At 39.6% G+C, this 26766-nt stretch overlaps 2 protein-coding genes across 6 annotated transcripts in view; one reads left to right on the forward strand and one right to left on the reverse strand.

The window, feature by feature from the left end:
- Positions 1-10526, forward strand: part of Pacc1 (proton activated chloride channel 1) — a 39835-nt gene extending 29309 nt beyond the window's left edge. For 4 of the 5 annotated variants that reach the window (XM_048809421.1, XM_015483669.2, XM_048809418.1 and 1 more), the window contains 4 exons: positions 3924-4066; positions 5421-5565; positions 7641-7748; positions 9637-10526. In XM_048809421.1, coding sequence (XP_048665378.1) covers positions 3924-4066; positions 5421-5565; positions 7641-7748; positions 9637-9798 — 558 coding nt within the window. In that variant the 3' untranslated portion in view covers positions 9799-10526. Of the gene's footprint in view, positions 1-3923; positions 4067-5420; positions 5566-7640; positions 7753-9636 lie in introns of those variants that run through there. The other variant, XM_048809420.1, reaches the window with a different exon arrangement.
- Positions 10527-12314: 1788 nt separating this feature from the next.
- Ppp2r5a (protein phosphatase 2 regulatory subunit B'alpha) overlaps positions 12315-26766 on the reverse strand; it is a 65869-nt gene continuing 51417 nt past the window's right edge. Inside the window, exons 5-13 of the mRNA XM_015483670.2 lie at positions 25295-25425; positions 23929-23988; positions 23007-23115; positions 22333-22386; positions 16773-16823; positions 16383-16502; positions 16167-16294; positions 15342-15443; positions 12315-13478 (exon numbers count right to left, since the gene is read on the reverse strand). Coding sequence (XP_015339156.1) covers positions 13346-13478; positions 15342-15443; positions 16167-16294; positions 16383-16502; positions 16773-16823; positions 22333-22386; positions 23007-23115; positions 23929-23988; positions 25295-25425 — 888 coding nt within the window. The 3' untranslated portion in view covers positions 12315-13345. The remainder of the gene's footprint in view (positions 13479-15341; positions 15444-16166; positions 16295-16382; positions 16503-16772; positions 16824-22332; positions 22387-23006; positions 23116-23928; positions 23989-25294; positions 25426-26766) is intronic.

The following is a 26766-nucleotide window of genomic DNA, read 5'->3' on the forward strand; positions in this document are numbered from 1 at the left end:
TAGTGGAAACTATAAAGGTTGGGACTGAATGGTGGAGCAGACAAATCAGAGAAAACCTGTGACCTAAAACAGGTGCAGGAGGGCGGCTCAGGAGGTACAGCCTTTCCTTCCACCTCTAGCTTGGAGTCGGCACATTCAGAGAACCAGTGTCCTCTGTCAGCAGTGTTGTCATGAAGGGACAGCATGTTGACCAAGGCAGCTGAAGCCTTTGCCCTCCCTGTGGAGGCAGAGCTGCTGGGACAGTGTCACTTCTGGGTGACAGATCCTAGAACCATTCTCTCCACGAGCCAAGGGAAGGTTCTGTGCATGGACAGTGGAGAGAGCAGAGCTGAGACTGAGCTGCACTGTGGGCAGCAGGAGGATATTGAGGGGCAGGAGTCTCTTCCAGAAGCAAAAGACTGGGAGAGCCAGGCTGGGCTCCCTGCCCACTCCTGCAAAGCACTCCCAGCTGGCCTGCCCGGGTGCGGGAGAGGAGCAGCAGAGAAACAAATGCGCCGCTGTGGGAGGAACTGCATCTCAGACCTCTACTTGTTGCCCTGGTCATTAGCGGTCACTAGACACTTACATGGGACCAACAAAGAAAAGGACCAAGTTGAACCAGCAGAACCCAGTCCAGAATAGGAAAATGGACTAAAACAAACAGGAGAGCACTTTGTAAAACCCTGAACATAGAGCAGAATCTGTGATGGAAAAACGGTTTGCACTCCCGGCTCTCTCCATCCCCTCCGTAAAACATGCTGGCACCACCAGGCCTGACCTGGGTTGGCCCATCTCTTGCCCCAGCTGAGTACCATGCTCAGGAGTCAGCTGCCTTTCTCCCAAACCTGCTTATGCAGGTTGTGCTTGTTATAGTAGTTTGTAATTTAAGTATCATAAAGACTCACAAAGTAAGGGGACACAAAGAGTTTGTTTTCGTGAAAATGAAGTTAAATGTAGTTGCTGCCTCCAGCTCTGAGTGATGGTTGGTTTTCTCCATCAGGTCCTTAGAGCCCCAAAGCTGTGAACTAACAGAGAAGTTATCTCCTCCTCCTCCATCGGCTCCCTGAACTGAAGCCTGTGTGGACTAATGCAGGAGACTGGCATATGGCACTTGCCTCCAGACCCAGCTACTCGGAGACTAGGCAGGGGGATTGCTTGAGCCTAGGAGTTCAAGGTCAGCCTGGGCAACACAGCAAGACTCTCCTTCATAATAATAATAACAGAAACAAACACAGCAGGGGAGGAAGAAGGTCAGAACACCAAAGCCCCCATGTGGAAAGGGGGATGGGAGCCCTGCAGGGCAGGACTGCGAGGCTCTTGCCTTGGCATGAAGTCAGCTCCTTGGTTTGACCTTTCTGCTGTCCTCGGGGAGACTCCTCTGTGCTCTGCCTCATCTGATGGGAGATCTGCCTTGTATCCTCGGTGGCCTTGTCTGAAGTGGACAGTAGCAAACCTGCCCTCTCTGGGGTGGCAGATTTTGCTGCTCAGCTCCCTGCTTGTGGCATTTGGGGTCTGACCTTAGGTTGAAATTGCACACTTGGAGCTGACTCGTTCTTACCCTCCTCCTCTTGCCTTTGCAATGGGCTTCCTCTTTGTAGAAACATGCAGACTTCTGGCTAGGTGAAAGTGACCCCCATTGAGGGTCTCATCCACTTTCTTGTTTTCTCAATTTAAGGGTCAGTAACATTCATCAAATACTGTGAACTGCCTTCCAGCCTACAGGATCAGTGTTCCCACCACCCAAGTGTTGTGGATGCCTGGATGTTAAGTTTTTCGCTAATCTCATACTCCACTTGCAGCTAACACAGTGTGTGTTGCTTAGAGAAGGGGCTCAGCTCCTGGGTAAAAGCAAACACCCAACTATGGTGGCTGAGAAAATAGAGAGGCCACTTGTCTCAGGGACCCTGCAGGCAGGGCTGCACCGTGGGCAGTGCCACCTCATGGGATTGTCCAGCTACAGCTTCCATCCTGTCCCTGTGCTGCCTGCTGGGTGTCGTCCTGATCCACATGGACAGTAGTGAGGAGGACATGCTCACTCCTGGGAAGGGGAGAAGCGGAGGGCTAGCAGTTCTGCTTTTAGGAAATAATTCAGCATGAGTCACTGCTGCACATTCCAGGAACTTCATCACATGGCCGCACGTGAGGCCAGAAATGGGGCTCCAGCAAGGTGGCTATATTCTGCTGGAATCGCAGGCTGGGAAGTGCCTTCTTGTGCTGAAGGAAGGAGTCGGTGGGGGAGTCTGGGGACAGTTAGCCTTCTCTGCAGCCTACTTCCAGGAAAATGTCATGGAAAGGATGAAGATAGATGGATGGACAAGGGCTCTGAGAAAATGCAAGAATAATCAGAAGAGATGGGGTGGCAGTGTGACCATCCAGGTGGAATTCCAGGTGCAGAGGGTTCTAGAAGGGGGCTGGTGAATGTTAATCAGAGCTTCCATTCCATGACTCCTCACCAAGAGCTAACAGTCATCAATCTTTATGTACAGAACAGGTGCCATTTGTGTATTTTAGGTAAAACCTGTTTTAAAAAAAAAAATTACCCTCACCCTAGAGTGTGATTTTAATACCCTCAGAAATTCACGTATCTTCAGTAATAAACCATGAAGATTGGGTAGCACCTTTAGTAGATTTGGTGTGTGTGTGTGTGTGTGTGATGTGATAAACCTCGTTACCTGATAGTATACTCACGCTTTTCAAAGATTTGTAGAACATCTGTAAAAATTGATGTAAAGATACTCTTTTCTCAAATTAGTCCTCCGTTTCATCACCGTTAAAGGGGGCTTTTATGGAAGTAAACAAGCTAGTTTGAAAGTACACTTAGGCCAGGCTCGGTGGCACGTGCCTGTAATCCCAGTGGCTCGGGAGGCTGAGGCAGGAGGATCACGATTTCAAAGCCAGCCTCAGCAACTTAGTGAGTTCCTATTTCTAAATAAAATATTTTTAAAAAGGGCTGGGGATGTGGCTCCGTGGTTAAGTGCCCCGGGTTCAATCCTTGGTACCAAAAAAAAGTACATTTAGGAGAACACATGTATGGTAATAACCCAGTCAAGTGCAGGGTGGGAGGAGCACTGTGAGAGGAGGACCCCTCTAAGGCCACAGGTGTCCCAGGAGCAGGGGCTTGGTGCAGAGAGACACGGTGTTTGTGGGCAGTGTCAGGGCCGGGAGTAGACATGTAAGGTGGTTCTATACTTGAATCTAGCCTAGAAAAAGGGAGGTAGGGGATGGCTTTAAAACATTTATTCTTTGTTGGTGGGGTGGGAGTTTCATCCCTGTTTCACACTCGACAAAACTTAAAGGCAGGGTTGGGGCTGTGGCTCATTGGTAGAGCACTTGTCTAGCATGTGTGAGGTACTGGGTTCGATTCTCAGCACCACATATAAATAAATAAAATAAAGGTCTATCAACAACTAAAAAAATATTTAAAAAAATAAAAACAACAACAAAAAAAACCTTAAAGGCAAGTGTATGAATATCTCAATGTGTAAAAGATTTAAAAAGTCCTAGAAAGAAATAAGAACATTGATGGAATTCTGGCTTACTTTTTCACAAGCGAAATCCAGAAACCATAAAGAAAAAGATCTACAGATTTGATTGTAAAGTACAAATTGTTTGTTATATGTAAAGCTTCCATATAACAAATAATATTATCAACTAAATTAAGAGAAAAGTGACAGACTGGAAGAAACAGATGGAAGTGAACATCCTACTAAACAAAGGTGAGCGTCTGCAGTTCCGCCGGCCAGCCAGAGAAGTGGGCCGTATTGTGTGTGTGTGTGTGTGTGTGTGTGTGTGTGTGTGTGTGCGCGCGCGCGCGCCACTAGGTGAGGAGCGATGGCTGTCTCATCATTTTGCTGTTAGACTTAAAAGCCTCAGTGTGCCCAGGTGAGGGTCTGGGGACCAGACAGTCCTCCCATGACTGAGATTCTGCATTTGTGCCCCTGCAGAAATCTGCCCTGGTTGTCCAGGGGCCCCGGGAAGTGAAGAAGCGGGAGCTGGTCTTCCTCCAGTTCCGTCTGAACGAGAGCAGTGAGGACTTCAGCGCCATCGACTACCTCCTATTCTCTTCCTTCCAGGAGTTCTTGCAAAGGTGGCCTCTCAGGGTTCACGGTGGTCTTGCTATCAGCTTTTTACCTTCTTCCAGTCTTGTGGACCCCATGCTGAGGATGTAGGGGTGAGGGCAGGGCACAGTGCTGCAGATGTCCCATGTCTAGGGGAGGGCCAGTGAGCTCAGCCTGTCCATTGAATTGTCTCTGTAGAGTTGAGCAGATGTGGTGTGGAAGAGCATCCTTGCTCTCGCAGAGTGTGGTCCTAAGACTTTATTGGGTCTGGCCCATTGCCTGGGGCTGCTGGAGGGTAGCAGGGGCTGCCTTCTATCCATCAGCCCCTGTGATGACAGGTCCCCACCTGGGACCTTGGTTTCTCCTGGAGCATGCATAGAAACTTAGGCGCAGTGTGCTTGCCGTAGCTGCCGTTGGTCTTTCTTTATGGTGAATCTGTCCTGATTATCATAAAGTTCCTGCCTGCTTCAAACACGCTGCTTTGGGGACACATTGTGGTGCCATCTCTGGTGCTCATTAGATGGGGAGCATTTTCTGCATGTCTCCACCAGGTCCTGCTGAGCCCTGGGGCACCAATCATAGAAAGTAGCTGCAGGGTGGCAGGTATACCAGCCACACCTCCCCTGAACAGGAGGGAGCTGCCTCCACTGTCCCCCACCACTGCCGCTCTGTCCTTCTACCCAGAGCTCAGAGCCTCTGCCCTAGCATTTTCCTCCTGTTCTGCCCCTGTAGTTCTGTCTCCCTGTCTGTCTTGCCTTCTTCTTGGAAGGCTTTTCAGAGGTCCCCATGCCTGGCTCCTTCAATGAGCTTCCTCACGCCATGCTGAGGTTTCTGTTTGCCTCTGCACACTGATTCTCCTGCATCTGCACCACCCGAGGCCAGATGGGGTGGGCATCCCTTCTGGCCAAGACCTCCCCTGCCCCAGGAATCCTCTTTCCCCCTCTTGGCCTTATAGAGGTGCTGAAAGACCAGTAAAGGCTGCCTCACGGTTCTGCTCAAGTCCAGTTATCTGAGGAGCTGGGGACACCAGTTGTAGGAGCCTCTGCAAATCTAAGTGCTGATTGCTGTGGGAGCCGTAGAAGGAGCGAGTGGGAGGGAGGAGGAATTCTCCCACTGGCAGCTGCAGGGATCTTGTTCCTGTCCCAGGCTGGTCCCAACTCCCCTTGGAAATCGAATGAAGAGCAAGCAGGGATGGACCTTGCTTTTGCTGTTGACTGACAAACAGTCCTATTGAGGCAGTCAAGTTTTGGAGGGAAAGCAGGGAGCGGCCAGTGTCCTGGTTGTGCCAGCAAAGCAGCTTGAGGCAGGGGCTGGAGTTTGAGTCTGGCCACTGTGGGCTCCTGCTGGCAGGCCTGGATTAACTTGGACCTTCTGTCCTCCAAGCTCAGACAAGGCGGGCTTCATGCAGGCCTGTGAGAGCGCTTATTCCAGCTGGAAGTTCTCTGGGGGCTTCCGTACCTGGGTCAAGATGTCCCTGGTGAAGACTAAGGAGGAGGATGGGCGGGAAGCAGTGGAGTTCCGGCAGGAGGTAGGTGGCTCTGAGTTTGCTTGGGACTGTTGGGGATTTTTCCAAACTTGAGTCTAGGGTGGAGGGAAGTTTTGCAGAAAAGGGTTCCTTTGAGCAGGGCCCTAGGGGTGAGTAGACCTTCACTAGGAGAAGGCAGACCCTGGCAAATGCTTCACATGCCACACCAGGGATCGGCATGCTTTCCTAGACACGGTGTGTGGCTGGCCTGGCCATCCTTGGCGTTTTTCACAAATACAGGTGTGGAGCAGTGATCAGGGTAACACACCCAGCTACATCTGATATCCCAGGCCAGCAGAACTCTGAGAAGCTGGCAGCAGCATAGGAAATGATTATTTGCAGGGAAGACCGACTAGACACAGTAATGTCTGAAGGGCTGTGAGCATGATGATCATTGGATGCAGGAGGAAAAGACTGTTTATATTTATCTCATCCTTTTAACGTTTCTATTGCCCAATGTTTTAAATATATATATAAGAGCAGAACAGTAATAGTGCATATTCTATCACTTGTAAAGTTATAAATGTAAACATATTAGATGCATATGTTTTTTATAACAAAGTCTGTTGGAAAAAACCTTCAGTCCACTGACCTTGAGCTAGGAGGTGTGCTGGGCTTCCCTTCCTGTGATCCCGAGAGAGCTGGGAGGTCCATGGGAAAAGGCATGGAGGTGGGCGACCTTGAGGGGGCAATTGGTCCATCATGAGCAAAAGCAGTTCACTGTCACTGTGTCTGTGGCTTCCACTTGCAGTGGCCCTCCTCCTCCTCCATCCACTTAGAGCTGGGCTACCTTGTGTGTATGTGGCCTGATACTACAGAGGAAGTGAGAGGAGACAGCTGTCTGTCCGACCTCTGTTCCTCCCAAGGCAATCTTTTTGGTCTGGACTGTGGGGTCAGCATTAGGAAAAGTCTGGGCTGGAATGGAAGGACCCACTCTAATAGAGTGGGCTCTGTGGCCAGAAGTCATGTACAAGTCCAGGTGAGGACTGTCCAGGTGGACTTGAAATTGCTTCTTTGTGAGCTGGTTCCTAGGACTATTAAGGAACAGGCTTTTTTCCTGCCTCAAGAGGTGCCCTTGACCCCAGATCCTTAAAATATTCCCGTTTGGTAAGCCACCTGTCACCTGGATTCTTACTCTGTACTTTGCTCCTTAGAACTCCAGGCCCTTCTCTGGCCCCACAGAGGCTCTGAGAAAGGTGGTGTTGGTGTAGCTCATTGTTAGGTGCAGCCTCCACCTGGTGGCTCTGACAGTGATCTGAAATCAAAGGGCTGAAACCCTCAGTGAACCTATGCTTAGGTGATTTTTTTGGTGCCTTTTATTACTGTCTGAATGGGAAATCTTTTGGCAGGATGATGAGCTCTTTTGTTTTTTTCCATAAGCTCTTTTGAACAAAACTTAAAAAAAAAAAGTTTTTATATTATGCTTTTGAGTTTCAAATGCTTCCACACAGATTTTTTTTTTTTTTTTTTCATTTGATCCTCCTCATTCCATAGTGAGGTAAACATTTTATCCTGCTTTATGGGCTCAGATCAGAGGGTGGTCCCATGCCCCTGGGCTGAGGCTGGCTGGCCAGCCTGGAACCTGTCTGCTCTCCATGATGCCACGTAGTCACTTTATTACTTGATAACCAGGTCTTACCATGCACACCTACTAAATATTTATAACGAATGCTTAGCTCTGTGGATCTGGGACCTATAATTGTTCCTGTAGACTTTTTGTGTTGAAATACCTAATCCTTAAGATCAAATGTTTTAGAATTTGGGATTTTTATTGCTTTTAATTGGGACTCTTCCATGGTAGTCTATATATAGTTTAATTGAGAGTATAGGCCCCTGGTGACAAATTTCAGTAAACTACTCAAAACACGTGTTGGATATCTCAGATCCTGTTTCCCAAAACTGTGGAAACCACGGTGAAGCCTCGGGAACTACACTGGTTTGGGCATCTTGTGTATACAAGTTCTTTGGGTCTTTCTCCAAAAGATGGTGTCAGAAAAGCTGGAGTCTAAGGCCCCCTTCCTGCTCTTTCAGGCAATGGAGGGTCCAGGGTGGTAATACTTTCTCTCTTCCATGTCTAGACCAGCGTGGTTAACTACATTGACCAGAGGCCAGCTGCCGAGAAAAGCGCTCAGTTGTTCTTTGTGGTCTTTGAATGGAAAGATCCTTTCATCCAGAAAGTCCAAGATGTGAGTAGTATTTAAGATTATGAGAGCAATTTTCCTGAAGCATTCTTGCAGGCTTAGTCTACCTCGGTGTCCTCAACTTCTTTTAGCGCATCAAGCAGCTTGCAATTTATACTTATGACATTGATGTTATAGTATGTAGTTTGTTTAATTGACTTTGTCTTCATCTAGACTCTTGTCCCTCTAGAGAGGAGGTTCATAATGTTCACCATGACTCTGATAGCTAGCAGAGCGCTTAGCACTGAGGAGCTGCTCAGTGTAATATTAATTGACTAAATAGAAAGCATGAAGCTACTAAATAGACTACTATTAGACTTCATTCTTTTTTAAAGGGTCTCTACAAGATAGTAGGTACTTACTATTTGTGGTAAGTCAGAGCAGAAAGGCACAAATAATTAAAGCATCAATGAATGCCCAGATCCTCAGACTCAACAACCTTGGAAGGAGAGACATAATTGAAAGGCTTTGCAAAAGGAACATTCACTGGCACCACATTCACTAGAGCCAGACCTGAGTCTAAAAATCACCAAGAGTCCTGACAGGATCATTACTTGGGGCAAGAAATTTCATAGTTTTAGCCTCAACCTTGTACTCTTGGGACCAAGTAGGGATTTTGTAAGACAGCTGTCTTCCTTGCCACCCTACTGTTATGGCCACAAGGCTGTGTAGAAAAGAGTAGGTGCAAAGGCTTACTGAGAAGACTCCGGGTAGAAGGATACTAGCTTTGAGCTGTACCTGTAAAATGTGCACTTGAACCTTTTTTTTTTTTTTTTTTTTAACTTACTGTATTCAGCATGGGCTTTGGGCCAAGAAGAGCCTCTTCCCGGAGGCATGCTTTTCTTGAGTCATCACTTGGCTTCCCAGCAATCCAGAATGGTGGTGGTGTAGCCATTTCACCTGTGGGAACCCTGAGGCTTATTTTGTCTCAGTCACCCTGCTAAACTGGGTTTCCAAGTGTTTTTGTTTTAACTTGGTTGGAAATTTAGACATTGAATAGAAAGCCTCTGCTTCCAAGTGTTTACATTTAATGAGGCAGCAATCTATTGCTTTATAACTAACACCAGAGGCAAGTACCTGTCAAAATTGTTTGTAGGATAAATAGCTTTGCTGAGATCCAGAGAGGGTTTTGGCTTAGTGGTCAGAGAAAGCACTGAGATTTTGATGGATTGGTAAATCAAGATAGGAGAACATCACAGGCAGGGGATCGTGAAACTAAGGTGTATGAGATGGGGAAAAAACAAGAGGAATTCACCTTCTTATAAGTTGGGTATAGTTGTAGGGAAATTGATCTTAAAGCAAAGCTGTTGTTAGATTAGGCCACAAAATTAAAGCTCAGGGAGCTGGGGTTGTGGCTCAGTGGTAGAGCACTTGCTTAGCATGTGTGAGGCACTGGATTCAATTCTCAGCACCACATATAAATAAATAAAATAAAAGTCTATCAATATCTAAAAAAAATATTTTTAAAAAGTTAAAGCTCAGTATGGAGTACTATATTGTTTGTATAGAGATTTTTTTAAATTTTTGTTTTGTAGTTATAGATGGACAGAATGCCTTTGTTTTATTTGTATATGGTGCTAAGGAACCCAGTGCCTCACATATGCTAGGCAAGCGCTCTGCCACTGAGCTATAGCTTCAGCCCTGTACAGAGATTTTTGAGAAACAATTTTTTTCTTCCAGAATCTCTTTAAGGGATTTGTATTTTTCTCCTCAGTCTGAGCTGTGGACATAAAAGGTATAGCCTGAAGGAAGTTCAGAGCTAGGACAGCTTCAGAACACAGGTGTTTTCTTGTCACCTCAATAAATCTGGGAGTGTGGTTTGACAGTAACACCTGTATGACTTAATAATGAAGACTGAAGCAAGCCAGTAACCCCGGATTTGCTTGTTTTGCAGATAATCACAGCCAATCCTTGGAACACAATTGCTCTTCTCTGTGGGGCTTTCTTGGCATTATTTAAAGCAGCGGAGTTTGCCAAACTCAGTGTGAAATGGATGATCAAAATTAGGAAGCGATACCTCAAGAGAAGAGGTCAGGCCACAAACCACATAAGCTGAAGCCACCTGTGTGACCAGGGAACTGCCCGCAGTCACGGAAGTCCTCATCACTTCCATTTTGACATCGGAGCCACCAGCAATCCTGTATTCACTTGAAGAAAAGGGGCCTCGCAGGGAGGAAGAGCCTGTCAAACTGGAACTCCTAACTCAGAAAGAGGCTGATTCCAGCCTGATGGAAAAGATCCAGTGGATAACCTGAAAGTTATTTAAGTATTTAAATTATTAATGAACATTTCACAGAGCTGTCCAATGCCTGAGGAGTGGGGCTGTGGAAGGTGCCTTTCTTCCTGTTTGGTTCACTGTATAGCTAAGGTCCAGCAGGATACTTAAGGCTCTCCTTTGTCCCTTAGGTTTTTCTTTGACGTTTTTGAAGTAGAAGAAAATGTGATTTTCTTACCAAAAATCCTGTCTACCAAGATGTGCAGGTCATGCTTTGGAACTTGTGCACTGTACCCAAAACCCTTTGACATCCTCTACCATCTGTGTTGTCCAGGCTCTGACTGAGTTCTCTGAATGTTAACTATTAAATGAGACTTTAAAAGCCACTAGAAACTAGTGATTAAATTTCTCGTGGACTCACTAGTCACCACCTGCTCTGGGTGGAGTCTGTGTTAATGCAGGTCTAAGTGATTAACACTCAAAAGCACTAGGAGATGTACCTAGCAGGTGCCTACTCAAGTATATTCTGATTTCATTAACAGGTAAATAAAAGTTGAGTTAATACGAAAGGAATAGTCTGCCATTATTGAAATCAACAGGAACCAACCAATATCTTTCATGCTGTTATCTCCAGAAACGAAAGGCAGCATAGCATGGGTCTGGAATCCCAGCATGGAGCTGACGTCTGAGGTAGGTCATGACTGATTCCAGGGCAGGTAAGTTGGGCATGGTGATTGATGGTAGGTGGCCAGGAAGAGGGGTCTATCACAGACCATGAAAAAACTGGGCAGTGCGTCCTCCAAAACTACCTGTCGGAGAAAGGGGAATACAGTGTGACTCTCAGAGCCATTGGTCTAGCTTTTGACAGAGATGAGAACCCAAAAAACCTAGGTAGTTTTCACATTGACTGAGGATCATAAAAATTGTTTTCGGAGTTTCAAATTATTTAGATGGCCATCGCATACAAAGAAGATATGGTAGTGTGTTTTGAACTCACAATCTGACTTTAGATAATCCAAAGAGAACAACTCAGATGTCTAAATAGGACATTTTTATCTTGTGTCTAACTTAGCAGTAAGAAACCTTTGGTTGAATAGTAAAAATGAACTTGTGTAAAGAAATAGTTACTGCTACTATCTTGTTCCACAAAAGCATGAGAATTCAGATTTTAGCCTAAGTGTCTCTATTAACTTTTATTTAGGGTAAATGCAAAGCCAAGCATAAAAGCTTATATTAATAGTATTGAAAATTAGGTTTATGTTGTTTTTTAAAGCATCTCTAAGGATGTAGTTCAGTGGCAGAGCATGTACTTATTTGTGTATGTGAAACCCTGGGTTCAATCCCCACCACCAAATAAAAAATTCAAAAAAATAAGCCAACTAAAATCCTTTTAATGTTACTGAAATAGCTAATAAAATTTGCTCCAATGAACATGCTAAAACTATCCCATATTGTGGAAAGTGGGGAGACCTATTAAATGTGCTTTAGAAAATAAGCATAAATATTTAATAACAAATATTTAAGTAAATATTTAATAGGAAATAAGTAAGCACATTTACCTGTTCAAAAAATAAAAACAAACCTTTAACAACTATTAGTTGCAGCCTGTAAAAATGCACTCTAGCTGTTCTTTAGTAAAAGAAATATTCATAAACTTACAAAATAGACATTTAGATGTGACTTTTGCTTTTTGGAAAGTCAAGAGCTCGCCTTCCTGTCAGTGTGTTGTAGGATCATCCTTTAGCTGTGGGGTCTCTGGCTGTCAGCACTGCTGCTGGCCTGGGGCTAGTGTGGCAGGCCGGGACCCCCTTGATACCTCGCCCACTTGAAACTAGTCCGACAAGAACCACTGTGCAGGAAGGGAGAGTTTCTCCTCAGGCCACAGAGAGCAGAGGATGCCCTTCACAGTGACCTGGGAGTATTGTGTAGCACCTCTGGTGGTTTCTGACTGATGTTAAAGAAGTAGGTGTAAGTATCAGTAGCTGAAAACATGTCATTACAGTAATGTCTGACTTTCATCTGCCAGTCTCCTTGCCCTTCACAAAACAGGCTGTTATGTCTTGTGGATTATGAGATTTATCATCTTGGTTCTGTTTTAATTAAAACTGGATTTAGAGGTAAACATGAAAGAAGATGGAAGGATATCTGAGAACTTAGAATTTGATGAAAATACTCTGTAAAACAGATAAAGTCGGTAAATGGCTAGAACACTAACCTACGGCCCACAATCTTCTTATTTTTAATTGGAATGCATTCTGCAATTCGTCTTTATTTTCTGTAAATATGCATATGTATGTTAAAGGGGAGCATGCTTCTCCCGAATGCTAAGCTTGCAGCTGAAAAAAGCAAAGATCACATAAGGCAAAATACAAACATAGACTTTATTAAATGCTGCTCAATCCCCCAATGAAGATCTTTCATTACAAAACACTTTTCCACACAACTGCAAGTTAAAAGATTGGAATGGTACTCTGATAACAAAAGATGTGAGAAATACTTGACCAGGTAAAAACATACAAGACCTCTATGTAGTCAACTTTTTCAGAATTCTACAGAGGGAGCCTACTGCATTCCCTTTAAATAAAGCCAGGCAGTGACAACTAGCAGTCTGCACCACCACACTGTGGGACGCCATCCCTGGGTCAGGAGGGCCTGGGGGAGGGGCAGGTATGGGGACTGGAAAGGCCCTGCCTCCAGCCTTGCAGAGGAAGAGGAGGAATGAACCCAGAGGAGTGCTCACTCTGGGGTGTTGCAGGTGAAGGGGGACATTCATGAGGAACAATCTGAAGAATTTTGGTTTACTTTCCCAGCTTTTATTTATATTTTGTGCTTTAAAAGCCTGGAGATTTAAGGTTTTGCTCAAATTCCAGAGTACAGTAATATACTTCAGGGCAGGTTATCCCACCATCGTGTTTCTGGGAGAGACAAGGGGAAGGCTGAGGATGATACCTTAGTTTTATTTCAGGAAGTATTCTTTTTCCTAAGATGTAACTAAGGTCTGCAGCAATGTCAAAAGCACATTATAAAAGGGGAAAATATACAGAGCGGACTACTTGATCTATGTGCAACACAATCAAAAAAGAATTCAAGTCATAATTCTTACCACTCCCATAATTATCTCACTCATATCATAGATGATAGAATTCATTTCTGTGAAACTTCAGAAGTGACACAATAAATCAATGATTAGACAAAGGTTACAATATACTGTGGCCATGATACAGCACATGGCTATGTTTAGTCCATATATATTTTTCATTTACAGTTGCCAGAAAAAAAAATTGGCCTTTTAATTATATTATATTGATGAGGTTTGCTTTGCAATTTTTACATATTCCAAAAAAGTGTACAAAACTCTGCCTATCCAGCACACGTGATAGGCTGTTTTTTATTCGGCACTTTTATTGCTGAGAATACTGTGCATGTTGTAAGCACTGTTCTGTTTTTCAAGAGCTTTCTTTAGCTTTAGCTCCTCTAATTTCTTCCATAATTCTTCACGTTCCAATTCCTTCTTCTTCTCTCTGTAGATAAATCACAATTTTTGTAATCAGGAATTCTTTCAGAAGCTAAAGAAAAAAGCTGTTTGGTAGTTTATTGGAGGACACGCTGTTGGCCCACAAGTCACTCAAATCCCTCTGCTACAGCGCTGGTGTTCAGCTACCAGGAGCATCTGAGTTCTCTTTGTCACTATTGTAAGTGTAATTAGTCTGTTCATCTCTTGTACCAATTGAAGGTGACCACTGGCTTTCCCTCCCAATACATGACCACTACCACAACCCTGCTTTATTGTAAACAAAGCACTTTGACATTAAGTTTCTAATGTTAACTTCTTGTGGTCAGTGTAGCAGTTGGATCACTATGACAGACCAATGGCAATGGCCACAAGGGCAGTCTGAAGCACCTTCCTGTTGCATCTCTAGTCACAACCAGTTGGTATCTTACTCTCTTCTGTATCTCTCTCTCTCTTTTTAATATTTATTTTTTAGTTGTACATAATACCTTTATTTTGTTTATTTTTATGTGGTGCTGAGGGTCGAACCCAGGGTCTCGCACATGCAAGGAGAGCACTCTACCGCTGAGCCACAACCCCAGCCCTCTCTTTCATATCAAATGAAAACCTTGAAGTTTGAACAGCCAATGTCAAGATAGTTTATATGTTGCTTCAACAACTTAATTTCAGTTCCAAAGGAAATTTATTCTGTGGCACTGGGGATTGAACCCAGGGCACTCTACCCTGAGCTACATCCCCATTCTTTTTTATTTTGTGAGATAGGGTCTCACTAAGTTGCTGAGGCTGGCCTTGAACTCATGAAGCCTCCTGCCTCTGCCTCCCAAGTTGCTGGAATTACCATCACACCCAGCTAAGAGAAACATTTCTTTCCATTGCTTCCTGGGAGTCAAATCATGTGCCTAATTTCTATTCCTGCCTGAAAGACTGCTATTTAAGAAAAATAATACATTGGGTTATTGAAGGGCTAGCTTCTTTCCTTACTTGGCAAAAGAAAACCATTACTAGGAATTTGTAGTAAAAACGCCAGCTTTTCTGAACAGAATAGATAATATGCTTTTTAGAAGTAAATAGTAGCTGTTATCCTCGAATGATGGGTGGACTTAGGTACACTGATTACTTGCCTATCTTCTTACTTTTAAAAACAATTTACTTTCCATATATGTATTTCAAGACTATAATAATAATTGGTGAAATTCTCAAAGAGGTAACCACTAAGCCATGTTTCTAAAGGCTGATATGAACTGTCATTTCTCCTCTAAAATATATTTGACACAAGGAACAGCACATCACTAGTACCCGAGTATATCATTATGTGAGTTCCCTCTTCCTAAAGAGCCACACTGCCCTTTGAACCCACTTTCTGGGATTCGCAGCATCAGAACTATCAAAACTATTACACAAGGAACAAGTGAAGAATGATGCTCACTATGGAAGCCCACGTGCACAAAAGTGATTTCCATAAATGTAAGAAATCAAATTGTATAAATTGGTATTAGAAATTCAGCATAAATTGTATTTCACAATGTAGACTGCTACCAGACTGAGGAAATCTAAGGTATTTATCATAAAGCCTGTTTATCTCAGAATGAGGTAAATAGGCTTTATGATCCACATTAAAATCCTAATCTAATCATTAGGGTAAATAAATTATGTAACAACCTTAAATAGTAAATGTCACTGCTTTTTCTGCTTAACAAATTTATAAAAAGTGCTGGGGCTAGTTTATCTGGAAATGACTCATTTAGAGACTTTCAAATTACATTTAATGTAACTGACTTTGTAAACATAACTCAGAAGATTTTATCTTGCTGAATTGAATCACATTCTACTAACTAAAATGTTAGATAATTTTAAAATTCAACATATCAAATACCTCTGTCTTTCAGCTTTGTATGAGCTCGTAAGGTCATCAAAGAGCTTGCCGTTCATTTCCATTAGGGTTTTCAGCACGTTGTACACCAGGGCTACAATGGTCCTGAAATGAAAAGGAGCCAGTCCTGGGTTACTGAAGCTAGCAGATTGGAGAATTCTAAGAGAACTTAAATGTTGGCTGATTCCTTTAATTTGGGGTGTTTTAGAGATGATAAAACCGAGGTTTCAAAGGTTTATAATGTGTTCAAAGTCCCACGGCCAGTGGTGGTCAAGATGGTGTAATCCCAAAACTTGCACCCTTTCCATGTTATGCTTAAAACTCACTAAATACGTCTAGTTATCTTAATCTCTGCTCTAGTCTCATTATCTGAAACCCCAAGTAACATTAAAATAAGATTAAAAAAAGATCTAATTACCATAAATTAAAAGTGGAAAACAGCATAAGAATGTCACAGGAAGTAGAAATATATATGCATTCTACTGTGTGTCACTATGGCTTAAGCATGTCAGCTTCTCCCCAGGATGGTGCAACCCACAGAGATGAGGCTGTACTGAGAGCCAGGCAGCACAGCTCTGCCTTGCACCTCGCATGCCTCATGGCGTCTGACCACACACTGGTACAGAACGTTACACCAAATGCTGAAGTACATTTACAACTTTATAAAACTGTATGTATATAAAATACAGAATAGAATAAAATGGTGATGTTAACCTTTGGCATAAGTTCCATATCTCTGTAGGTTTTCACGTATGAGTTAGGAAATCAAATGATAAAAAGGTTTGAAAGACAATACAAGAAAAACATGACCAACATAAAAACACGTACGGATTCCAGTGTTCTTTGGAAATTTTGTACAAACTGGCAAACATAATTGGTAGAATTTTATCAATATTCTCCTCAATCAAACTGAGAATATATTCATTATTCCAGAAGTACAATGCTCTTTCTGCAACCTAAAAAAGACATTCAGAAATGTCAAAACTCTTAAGATAAAAGAAATAACAGTAAAAACCAAAAATGGTGCCACTGAAAATATCTTACCTGAAAATGAGAACTGGAGACACACTTGGATATCTGCTTAAAAAGCGGCTCTTCAATTTTTTTGAACTGTGTTGGTTCAATGACATCTAAGATTTCTTCAATTTCTCCTAAAAACATCACCTAGGTTAAAAAAATTCTCTTTTAAAAAACAATGACAAATTATATGATGTTTATATAGACACCATATGAATGAGTTTAATCTACAAATTATAAAGTGAGCAAAAAAGGTCTGGTTGGCGTACAATTCACTGTAATGCACAGCAGTCCTACCCAGTCTCCCCACATCTCCCGCTCTGCGTCAGCACCACTGTGGCCAAGCCTGAGAGGAGTTCACAGCCCTGAGGTTGGACAGTTCTGCTACAGTGCACTACTTCAGTGAACAGAACCCACCTCTTTCTGACTACATGTTTTTGGCCAAAATTTCAGCAGTCCTCTGATAACCTGCAGGAAAAAAATAAAAATAAAAAAACTTTAGGATGAGTTGAACAATGAAGGTAGTCAATCCCAGAACATTTTTAATGATGATGATTAATTAACATTTATTCTGAAGTAATATATTTAATATCTAAGTTTATACTTAGATATTTTCTGCTCCGCTTTAAACTTTCATTCAACAAATTACTGAGTGCCTTTAAACTTTCTGCTCCGCTTTAAACTTTCATTCAACAAATTACTGAGTGCCTATTATATACCAAGCAGCATTTTTGTTTGTTTTGGTATCGGGGATTGAACTCAGGGGCACTCGACCACTGAGCCACATCCCCAGCCCTATTTTGTATTTTATTAGAGACAGGGTCTCACTGAGCTGCTTAGCACCTCGCCATTTTGCTGAGGCGGGCTTTGAAGTCTCGAGATCCTCCTGTCTCAGTCACCCAAGCCACTAAGATTACAGGTGTGCGCCACTGCGCCTGGCCCAGACAGTGTTCTTCATGTTGGAGACATGAATGAATGAGAGATGAGGTTTCTGATTTTCACAGGGCTTATGTTCTAATGGACGGAGATCAACATGAGTGATCAACTATGTATACACATAGAACAATTTCAATAGCAGTATATGCTACTAAATAAGACAGGATTAAAGTGGTGAGGTGAAGGAGGGAAGTTATTTTAGGGAGAAACCGTAAAGAACAGATAGTTTCTGTTATCTAAACTATTATGAAGCAAAAAAAAAAAAAAAAAAGAGCCAGAGAGTTTCCCAGTTTGTTTATGGCTACCATAATCTTGATAACCAAAATGCAAGAAAGGACCTGTATTTTCTTTTTCTTTAGTTGTAGATGGGCCCAATACCTTTATTTATTTATTTTTATGTGGTGCTGAGGATCAAACCCAGTGCCTCACACATGCTAGGCAAGTGCTTTACCACTGAGCCCCAACCCCAGCCCCTAACAGTATATTAACAGAACACTATTTCATGGCTAATTATCCTAGAAATGCCAGGATAGTTCAACTCTATAGGTTAAAAGGAAAAAACTGTAGGATCTTAAATGATTTTGAATAGTTATTTGATTTTTTTTTGATTGACTATATATTCTGATAAAAAAGACAAGACAGAGAATTTATCAGAGACCATCAGCACTCATTTTACATAATGGTTTTTTAGACACAGGCTATAAAACCATCTAAGCTTGGAAGAATTGTGGAAATACATATTTTCTAGCCTTTTTTTAAAAAAGATTTATTTATTTTTATGTGGTGCTGAGGATCGAACCCAGTGCCTCACATATGCTAGGCAAGTGCTTTACCACTGAGCCCCAGCCCCTCTTTTCTACCCTTTTAGGTCACTTAATAGTTTGCTGGTCTGATCCAGTAATGAGTAACTCTCACTCAAATTAAATTTGGGTGGAACACAATTTTGGAGCCAGGATTCAGTAAGACAAAGGAATCTGATGAATAATGCTGGCAAGGAATAATAAATTCTATTTGTCTAAGTATATAGCAGTTATATGCTTCTTGAAAATTACTAGAATAGAAAAAGTCAGTATGTGGCTAGTTGGAAGGTAATATATAAAAATTTCTTTAATAGATTAAAAATAATTTTCATAAGCAACTTATTCTTTCTCCTGTCCTTTTTAAAAAACTTATTGACCATCTAATAGGATTATAACTATTTTTCTCCTGAATTTAATCTATAAATTCCAAATACCAATTGAGTTACCTTTGGAATTATGGAAATATTTATTCTAAAACTGGCAAATGTAATCAATAGCCAAGGTTGTTGTTGTTGTTATTATTATTTTGGTGAGGGAAGATCAATGGAATACAACCTATACTACCAATATCAGCAATTTAAACTAGATGGTGTTAGCACAGAAACTGACAGAAGAGATAAATAAAAGAGTATCTAGACAGACTCAGGCATATATGGTTTTAATACATGACAAAGGTAGCGTGGAACAGATTATCTCCCGTAGGCCTCAGGTGACACCTTGACTTCTGGCCTCCAGAACTGTGAGAGAGTAAGTTTCTGTTGTTTTTAAGCCACCAAGTTTGTGTTACCTCATTATGGAGCCTAGGAAACTATAACTGGAATAAAGATATGAAAGCAAAACTAACTCTAAAATAACTTTAATATGTAACTAGAAAACTACTACAAAAATTTAGAATATTTTTATAATTTCAGGGGTAGAAAGATTTTTCTTTTTCCTTTTGTGTGTGTGTGTGTGTGTGTGTGTGTGTGTGTATGATACTGGGTACTGAACTAGGGGCACTCTACTACTGAGCTACATCCCCCTTTATTTTGAGATGAGGTCTTGCTGAGACTGGCCTTGAGCTTGCAATCCTCCTGCCTCAGCTATCCAGGTAGCTGGGATTACAGGTGTTTGCTGCTGCACCTGGCAAGGGGGGCGGGTAGTTGTATGTATATATGCAGCCGTATAACCAATGTGATCCTGCAACCTGTACACATGGAAAAATAAGAATTCATACCCTATTTGAATCAAATGTATGATATGTCAAGATCACTGTATTGTCATGAGATTATATATATATATATATATTTTTATATATATATATATATATTTTAGTTTTAGATGGACATGATATCTTTATTTTATTTATCTTTCTGTGGTGCTGAGGATGGAGCCCCATGCCTCACACATGCCAGTCAGGTGCTCTTACCACTTAGCTACAATTAACTACAGCCCATAAGAAGATTTTTTTAGTAAGACAAAGAAATAGATTTATGACATAAAAATTATTGTTTTGTTTAAAGAGAAAAAACAGTATATTCAAAATTAAGACAAACTCCCAAGTGGTCAAAAAGGTTTTGCAAAATAACAATAGGGAAAGAGCTAAACGTAGGACATAGAAATATAAATGACCAATAAACATATTAAAGGGTGGCTCGATCCTCATATATAACAAAATAGCAAATTAAAATATTTCACACCTTATAGAATAAACAGACTTTAAAACTTAGTATTTAGCATTGATTGGCTAAGGTAAGGGAAAATAGGTACTGCCTCATTCTGGAGTGAAATATTGTGAAAATAGTATAAACTTTTAGGAATACAATTTCTAACATGTTAAAATTTGCATACACTCTGACTCAGCAGCACAGATTTTACTTTTTAAATGTTTTCATTTCTTAAATTTTCAAACAGTAAAATTCTTTTTTTCCCCCCTTTTTTCAGTACTGGGGATTGAACTCAGGACACCTGACCACTGAACCACATCTCCAACCCTACTGTGTATTTTATTTAGAAACAGGGTCTCACTGAGTTGCTTAGTGCCTTGCTTTTGCTCAGGTTGGCTTTGAACTCAAGATCCTCCTGCCTTAGCTTCCTGAGCCACTGATTAAAAATGTGAGCCACCGGGCCTGGCCCATTTTTTCTTTTGGTATACAGTTCTGAGGATTTATAAAGACTTATTTATAACTAATACCACAGACAGGAACAAAACAATTCTAATACCCCAAAACATGCTCTCCCCAGCAACATGTTTATGACAGTAAAAAGCTCAATCAAGTGTCAACTAAGAGAGGATTAATGAATAGTAATCCATTGAGATTTTATGCCATCAATGGAAAAAATGAAGTGGATTAACATGGAAATCTAACCATGGTATAATGAGGTTAAAAAAAACCAAAACTGTATTTACCAACTTATTATCTCTAAAGGACAAGATTTCAGGGAACTTTCACACTGTGCTTTAGTTTTTGTATTGTGTGAACTAATTTAATATACATTACTTTTACAAATGGAAGTAACAGTGATTTCCATTTTAGAAAATAACAATAATTTCAAGATTTAGGTACTTTTAGATTATAATAAAACAGCAAAATCCCTAACCTGTTTATAATTTGTAGGTGGCTTTGAAATGAATGCAGGTTTCCAGAAAATTAGTAACTCCTTAACTGATGATGGTGTTACATCCCAGTAAACTCACTGTTAAGTTGGAAACAGCCAAGTCAAAAATGCATGGAAAGCATCTAACCTATGAAACATATAGCTTAGTTACACAGTACACCTTGGAGTACTGGCTGTTGGCCTTGTGACAGTGTGGCTAACTGGGAGCTGCAGCTCATGACCACTGCCCAGCATCATGAGAGTCTTGTACCACGTGTGGCTGGCCTGGGGAAGGGTCAAAATCTAAAGTATAGTTTCTACTGAATGCAGATTGTTTCACACCACTGTAAAGCTGAAAAATCATTAAGTTGAACCATCATAAGTTGGGGACTATTTGTATTAAGGCTCAAATCCAAGTAATGTCATAATTTGGGTGTTAGAATGGCCTATAGTAGAAATCATAAAACCTGTGTATGTAGAAATCTTTACAAATTGAAAAAAAATTTTCCTTTGTTAACCTAGACATTGACCTTCCTCTTGCCTATTTCCATAAACCCAGCTCACCCAGGCCAGATATCTGGGCATTATTTTTCTCCCTAGTTTCCACTCTTTAAAAAGTAATCACTTATCCTCTTTACCCACTCCAATTAAAAAGTAAAATTATATTTGTTTACTATTTACCAGGCATGAACCATGACTTAATATGTGTTTTCTCAGTTCTAAGAGGAATCATTATGAAATTATATTAAGTGTTAATTCCCTTTTGAGGTTATATGTTTTCATGTGAAAATACCGTGTGCCTATTAATCCTGATTTATCTTTCAAAACTGTTTTCAGCAACAACTGAGAATCCAAAAATCCAAAAACATGAAAAATCAGGGAATGGAAAAATATTGTTCCTTTACAAAAGGTTCAAGTCAAAGAAGACTTAAGTATGTAATTTTTTCAAGCATCCCTAGGGGGCTCCTAAAAAGGCTTTAAAAATCTTTAAAATTTAATTTTAATCCTTCAATCCTTCTGCTATTCTTCAACAACTATCTTAGTTTAAATATTAATTTAAAATGTTGAGGAGGCATTCTATCAAAGTACTTATTTCATCAAGGTTAAAATATTTTCTATGTTTTTCTGTTTCAACCTATCTCAGCTCTTTTTGCATCTTCATGATAACTATCTTTTTCCTCTCTCCTGAAGTAACAACCTTTATTCTAAAATTCCATCTTAAAGGCAAGGAGGTGTTTTCATTCCTATCTTGAGGTTTATCATTAATAAGAGGCAATATCCTATTTCTAAAAGTAAAACAAAAATTCAAGGAAATAGTTTTGAAACCCTCACAGTATGTTTTAATTCTGAAAGGTAAATTAAAAGTAAAGATTACCAATAAAGATTATACACATATAAAATTTCACTGTGGTCATTTTCTCCTATTGTCACACATCTCAATTACTACCTATTAATATTTTATTATATTATTCAAGACACATAACTCATGAGCATTCTCCCCTCCCAGCCCTGTTCTTTGCAAATTAACCTCACATTGCTCCTAAATGATTTTAGCTTAAGGTACATTATTATTACTGTTTGATAACTCTGTGAGACTATAGAGAAAGTTAAAATGAAATGCTATGAATGCAGAACAAAAACATGAACATGAATGGAATACTTACTGGTTCTGTCAATGTTGTGTCTTTCTCCAGGAACTGTACAACACAGTATGCTAGCTAGAAGGTAAAAGAAAAGTTTATAAATGTTATTGAGTGAAACAACATGTAGGGATGGAAGTTTTTTGTATTTAGCCCACAAAAATATCATTTTGATCAATTTTACTCTAGTTTATTTCAATATATAAAAATGAATATACTCAAAATGTGTAAATTTTTAATCTTGAAAGTAATTTCTAATTCAAAAAATGTTCTTTTTTTTTAGAATAGTGATTTCTCACTATAAAGTTCACTGAAATAAATGTAGAGCTAACAATTTAGTTTTTTAGCATGTAACTACATATGTGCCTATACTGATATAGAATTATTTTCTAAATATTAATAGAGGAGACCAAAATCTTTCTAGATTTCATGATCGCAAGTAACTGTCTGAAGAAATGTGGGATTTATTCAAAGTCACATAGTTAATGAGGTAAGGACATGGATCAGAATGCAAGTAAACTTGACATGTACTGGTTTTGTTTAATAACTAAATATCATAATATTTTAAGCTTATAATGAAAATTTGCTATAGACAACTTACAAAGCAAACTTCTTGGTTATACTTCAAATTGTCATCTCAATATTTCTCCGTCTTTCTATTCGTCTTTTAAACAAAATTCATTTCAATTGAAACTTACCTGAGCATGAAACAAAGATAATCCTTTTGCAGTATGCATAGGAATAAGAACCTTCATTAGAAATTGTTTATGTTCTGCTTTCAGTGGCAATGCAAAGCCATTGATAATACTGGAGGGAGAAAAAGGCAGGGGGGAGGATTAAGTAGTTACTATTTTGTTTCTAAAAGGGATACTATCCACGATTATATAAGGAACAGTGCTCTGCTTCAATCCTGGTGTTGTACATTCATTCATCTTTGAACTACTTTAGAAAGACTATTATTATGAATTCTGTTCCTCTGTCATTCAGTAATCCTCAAAGAAAACCATGACTGCCAACTAATGCTACAGTATGTAATTTGTTTCATTTTCTATAAAGACTGTCACTTTATTTATGCATTTTGCCTTTATTTTCCTCTTTAAAGCCATAGGAGAGTCAATGTCACAATAGGTAGAATTTTCAATATTTTCTGAAATAAATGGATAGTTTCTCTTACTTTGTTGGATAATTTGAAATTAAGTCGTGGTTTTTTTCCACACTTATTTTCTAAATATTCTCTGAACAGAAATAGAGGAAATTTCTAAATTCTAAATTCTCTCAAATTAATAATGCTTTGTAGTGAATAAGGCAGGCAAAATGTTTGTGCAAACTAAAGCCAAAGACTAAAGATATTCTAGAAAGAAGAGATGAATAAGGAATGGTCTATTGATACTGAAAAAGAATACCTGTAACTTTATCAAATATTCACAATATCTTGAGAAACTATTCCTTCCTTCCTTCTTTTTCCTGTAGTATGAGGGATTGAATCCCAGCTTCTTGCACTGCGCTCAATATTTTAAGTTCTAAAATAGGAAATAATTTCTTCAACTCTAGCTAAGATTTTATTACATAAAATATTTAAACTTTCTTAATGAATAAAAAGAACAAGAAAACCTGACCTACCTTCCTAAGATCTCAAGGAGTTCAGCAACACCATTGAAATGTTCTGTTTCATATATAAACCTGAATTTAAAATAAAGTAGATATAATGAACATCAGAAAACTAAAAGAAAACTGAAGGTGAAGAAATCATTCTAAAGGCAGCAGTATAAAACACAGGTGTGCTTTGGGTTGTCTTTGTAATAAGCTAATTTGTCCCAAATCAGCAACCTTAACAAAATATACCTTTGTAAAACTTGACATGTGAGGAGAACAGAGTATCATTTTACTTGGAATATTCTATCTTATTTAATAAATAAGAAAGATGATTTTTCTCAAAGAAATACTTTTCAAAATAGAAAATTTCTTCTTTTGGGCTAGGGCTGTAGCTCAGTGGCAGAGCGTTTGCCTAAGCATGCATGAGGCATTGGTTCAATCCTCAGCACCACATAAAAAATAAATTAATAAGCAAAAAATCTCTTCTCACAAGAAAATGCAAGAGAAAAAAGAAAATCTCACAGGAAAATGCAAGAGAAAAAAAGACTGATATATAGTAAAGCGACTTTTGTTCAGACAACACAGGCTGTCTAGCCCTACAACACTAGGCTCTCTTTTGAAGCAGGGGATCATAAACTCAAATACAACAGGCCAGCACAGGTGTGAACATATGGCTGAAGTGGACAAAGGAGATGACAAGAGAAATGTAGAAGATGCTCTCACTAGAGGAGGGAGCTTTCACTCATTCGTCACTACTGCAATGTGGAATGTTGGCCTACTTTTGACAGGTCTTCAACTAATTAAAACAAACCTGAAATGCGGGTGTTAAATGTGAAGTCTCCTGATTTGAAGCGAATATTTAACAGATTCACAGTAGTCAAATGATAGGTCCCATAGGTAGTTAATTAGCCTTGTCAGAAAAATCAATAAAAGAAATTCCAAGAGCCACTGGTTTAAATACTATTTGTACAAAAAATTTCAAGGCCGGGATTGTGGCTCAGCGGTAGAGTGCTCACCTAGCACGTGCGAGGCCTTGGGTTCGATCCTCAGCACCACATAAAAATAAAATAAAGATATTGTGTTCAACTATAACTAAAAAATAAATATTAAAAAAAGATAAACAATAAGCTCAAAAGAAACAGAAAACTAGGTAAATTCTCCTCTCAATGAATCTTAAATAACATTGGTATTGCCTATCAAAAAATTAGTCTCATCATTACTGTCTACTGCAGTTTCTAAAAAGTTAAGATGCAATCCAATGATATCCACAAAACAGGCTAAAAATGACCCCAATACAACCAGTTACATTTGTAGATTTCAGATATTAAAAATCAACCTAAAAGGGTGAAGACAAGATGGAGGGTGTCTGTTTATGAATATATGAATAATTTACCTGAGGAAAATATTGTTAATTTGTTTTCTGATGAATGCTCTTAGTCCAAGAAATTTCCCATAAATTCGATGCAGAACAGTCTTCAGGAAGTCACGTTCTCTGGGATCTTCACTATCAAAAAGCTCCAGGAGCTTTAAAAAAAATCTGAGAAATTACTTTTAAAAAATAATCGAGCTAAAACTTCACTTTATTCTAATTTTGACTTTAAGATTATCTATGAAATCTTTAGATTTTTTTCTTAAAAGATTCTGCCCTATCAGATTGATTTTACCCTTGGTAAATAAATAAAGCAAAAGAAAAGCTTAGGGAGTATTTCTTTTCACTAATTTCATTTTTTAAATGACACAATAATTTAAGCACTTTAACACTTTGGGGGGCTGTGGATATATATAGCTCAGTGGTAGTGTGCCTTGGGTTTGATTCCCAGCGCTACCGCTACCAAAAAACAAAACAACAACAAAAAATTCCCCTTACTTTACCACTGATTTTTAACATTCTATCCTCCTCTTAGCTAATAAACATTGCTTATAATTTTTAGTGTTAAAATTAGAGAGGTGTTTAATGCTTTTTGATAGTAAGTTAACACATTAAGCTTTCAGACTGCAAATCATCAAATAAATGAAGTTTTAAAAATACACATGTATAAATTATAGAGTTTACCAGAAATGTGGATTTTTATGTTCTGAACTTTGGTGCTGATAATTACACTAAATTTAGATGTAAAGCTCTCGACCTCATCAGAAGTTCTTATTCCATTGTGCCTTTAATTATAATCGTATATAATTGCATACATGTACATCTCTAACATGATTGGGTATTTTGAGGGTAGTGATGGCGTAAGTCATTTTTATATATGCCTGACAAGTTAACTGCTCACAGTTTGCATTCTTTGTTGGCTACGTTAAGGCAATGCATGAGTCTCCTGAAAAAAAAAAAATCCATGGTATGTGAAAATTATGTTAATATGCTTAATCCAGTTTCAATGATTAAAAATAGCTAACCTGCTCATTTAACACTCAAATTCAAGTTTCTGATATTGGGTTTACTTGAAAGATATGCTTTCAAGTTAATGAAAGGAGCCTTTAATTGTAAGGTCATTATGTCTAAGTCAAGAACAGATATCATTCAATACAAGTTGATTTTTAAGAGGAAAACATCAGAGAACAGTTGTTAGCTACTTTTCAACCTATTTAAAGAAATATATTTTCAGATATTATAATCTAAACAAATAATCTGTTTAGAAATATAATAGTCACATGATGAAACATACACAAAACTAATAATCAGGAAACCTATTATACTGGTTCCCATACTAATATCAAGGTGCTTATAAGGGTCATTCATAACCTCTGATCTTGTTTCTTCATTGATAAAATAAGACAGGTTGAGACCAAATTTCTTTAAGATAGGGTGCCATCATAGTCAGAGACTTCGGCTCAAATCCTGATTGCGCCTCCTAATAGCTGTTGTGA

Source organism: Marmota marmota, unplaced genomic scaffold (assembly GCF_001458135.2).
Source record: "Marmota marmota marmota unplaced genomic scaffold, marMar, whole genome shotgun sequence".
NCBI lineage: Eukaryota > Metazoa > Chordata > Mammalia > Rodentia > Sciuridae > Marmota > Marmota marmota.